The sequence below is a fragment of the Aplysia californica genome, unplaced genomic scaffold (assembly GCF_000002075.1).
Source record: "Aplysia californica isolate F4 #8 unplaced genomic scaffold, AplCal3.0 scaffold00156, whole genome shotgun sequence".
NCBI lineage: Eukaryota > Metazoa > Mollusca > Gastropoda > Aplysiida > Aplysiidae > Aplysia > Aplysia californica.
Genome location: NW_004797426.1, coordinates 1,350,150 through 1,352,394, shown reverse-complemented (window position 1 = coordinate 1,352,394; position 2,245 = coordinate 1,350,150). Strand labels below are relative to the sequence as shown.

General features: G+C 47.3%; 2 protein-coding genes across 2 annotated transcripts in view; both read right to left on the bottom strand.

Annotated features, from left to right (window-relative positions):
- Positions 1-1,058, bottom strand: part of LOC101851038 (alpha-(1,3)-fucosyltransferase C) — a 24,712-nt gene extending 23,654 nt beyond the window's left edge. The window contains exons 1-2 of the mRNA XM_013082024.2: positions 1,020-1,058; positions 411-623 (exon numbers count right to left, since the gene is read on the bottom strand). Coding sequence (XP_012937478.2) covers positions 411-623; positions 1,020-1,058 — 252 coding nt within the window. The remainder of the gene's footprint in view (positions 1-410; positions 624-1,019) is intronic.
- LOC101846813 (colorectal mutant cancer protein) overlaps positions 15-2,245 on the bottom strand; it is a gene marked incomplete at its 5' end in the record, with an annotated part of 7,011 nt that continues 4,780 nt past the window's right edge. The window contains 1 exon segment of the mRNA XM_005097530.3: positions 15-1,871. Coding sequence (XP_005097587.2) covers positions 1,167-1,871 — 705 coding nt within the window.

Sequence of the window (2,245 nt, the reverse complement as noted above, 5' to 3'; positions counted from 1 at the left end):
AACCCCCCCCCCAAACAATAACAACTTAATGCACTAGAAGACAGCAAAAGTATTTTCCACTCCCAAAACAGAAGCAGACTTTGGTGCTCAGATCCTAACAAACATACTTAATACTTTTTTTTTTCAGCATGCTGGTGGTCAGCTATGAGGTCTGTGTGGGAATAAAGTCTCCCTGTTATGCCACCCTCACTTATAATGATAAATCACCTTGAACATGTAAATGTATTTGGTATCAACACATAGCTTATTCAAATACCTATTCAACGCAGGAACCATCAAGTTCCAGACATTTCTCCACTTGATGTACCCAGTGGTCAACGACAGTGGTCAGTGATTGTTTGTCCAAGGTCCCGAGTGCTTTTCTTGAATCTGGTCCTCGTCCTCAAATCGCCGACCTCGCAGCATTTCACCTTGGGGAAGAGGTGGAAGCTGCAAGAGGCGAGATCGGGCGAATAGGGCGGGTGTTCCAACACAAGAAATTCCCACGAGTAGCCGTCAAGAAGCTCGTGCACAACTCTGGACTTGTGAACAGGCGCGTTGTCATGACGCAGGATCACGCTTTCTTCCAGCAAAGCGGGTCTTTTTTGCGGACCGCAGGTCTCAGCCCGTCTTTGAGGACGAACCTGTGTAGTAGTTACCATTGACAGTTACGCCAGGTGGGACTAGCCAGCTCAGTAGGATGCCACTCATGTAGAAAAAACCCCCCAATGTGCATCACCTTTCTCTCCCACTGTGTTTTGTGAGTGCGCTTCATCTTTCAGACCTCCCACCTTCAACCTCCTGATCCATTTCCTTACTGTTTGAATTGATGGGGCATTATTCCCGATTACTTTGTATAGATCACCAAGGGTTTCAACTGCAGACTTGCCGAGAAGAGTTGAACATTTGATCACTATTCGGACATCGTAGAAAGAGAAGGTTGCACCAGTCTTTTGCTCAGCCATTTTCCTCGAATTAGCCTCGGACAAAATACACAAGAACACCACACTTGACACGTCACAGCTCTATGACCCGTTTACCAATGCACTTGCAATTTGGCGTAGAGATTTCTCAGACATGATGTCATGACGTCACAAAATTTAGTGGCTGTTGATTGCGTACTTTTGATTTTGCGGAGGAGGGAAACGTTATTCTGGGACGGACCTCGTATGGGGATGCCTCAACTACTACAACGAGGTTTCGCTGGGCGGCGGTTGGGGGGTGGGTGGGGTACGAACCCCTCCCCCTCCCCCTCTGGTCCCCTCCAGCACACTCAAGCGCTGCCTCAGTGCGGCCGTGTCTGCGTCGTATTTCTCCTTCCAGCCCTTCAGCTGTCCCTCCATCTTCTTCAGCCGGCCCTGGTACTTCTTGCGGGCTTTGTCGAAGGCCGAGATCAAGGCCGAGTTGGCCCGTTTTAGGTCGTTGACGAACTGGGCCCACTGCTTGTGGCCACTTTCCGAATTCCGGGAAATTTTCTCCAAAGTGGACATGAGCTCCGAGACGCGCCATTTGAGAACACGCTCCCTCTCCAGGCTCAAGAGGAAGTCCCTCGCCAGATCGTTGGCATCCCGTGACGCCATTTCCGTCACCTTCCACGCGTCTGGGAGATGTTGCTGCTGCTGCTGTTGCTGCTTTGAGCTCGCCGTCGTTGTTCTAGAAGACTGATGATGATGATGATACTGATGACCACTGGCACCTGACCGGGGAGAGGAGGGAGAGGGGGAGGTGAGGGGGGCGTGCGGTGGGTGTTCCCCGGCCACCAGCTCCAGCTCCCCCTGTAAGTGTTCTATCTGTATGCGGTAGGCCGTTTCCTGCGTCTCTTTGCCGCTCAGTCGTAGCTCCAAGGCTCGCTTCTCTTTCTCCAGCAGGTAGCTGCGAGCCTTCAGCTCAGCCTGGGGGGGGGCATGGCTTTTGATTACTACTACTTATAATAATAACAGAAATAGTAACAGTAATTGTAATACTACTACTAATAGTAACATAACAGTTATTGTACTACTACTACTACTACTAGTAACATAACAGTAATTGTAATACTACTACTACTACTACTAATAGTAGCATAACAGTAATTGTAATACTACTACTACTATTAATAGTAACATAACAGTAATTGTACTACTACTACTACTACTACTAATAGTAACATAACAGTTATTGTAATACTACTACTACTAATAATAATAACTGTAATAGCAATAGTAATACTACTACTACTAATAATAACAGTAATAGTAATTATACTACTACTACTACTACTACTACT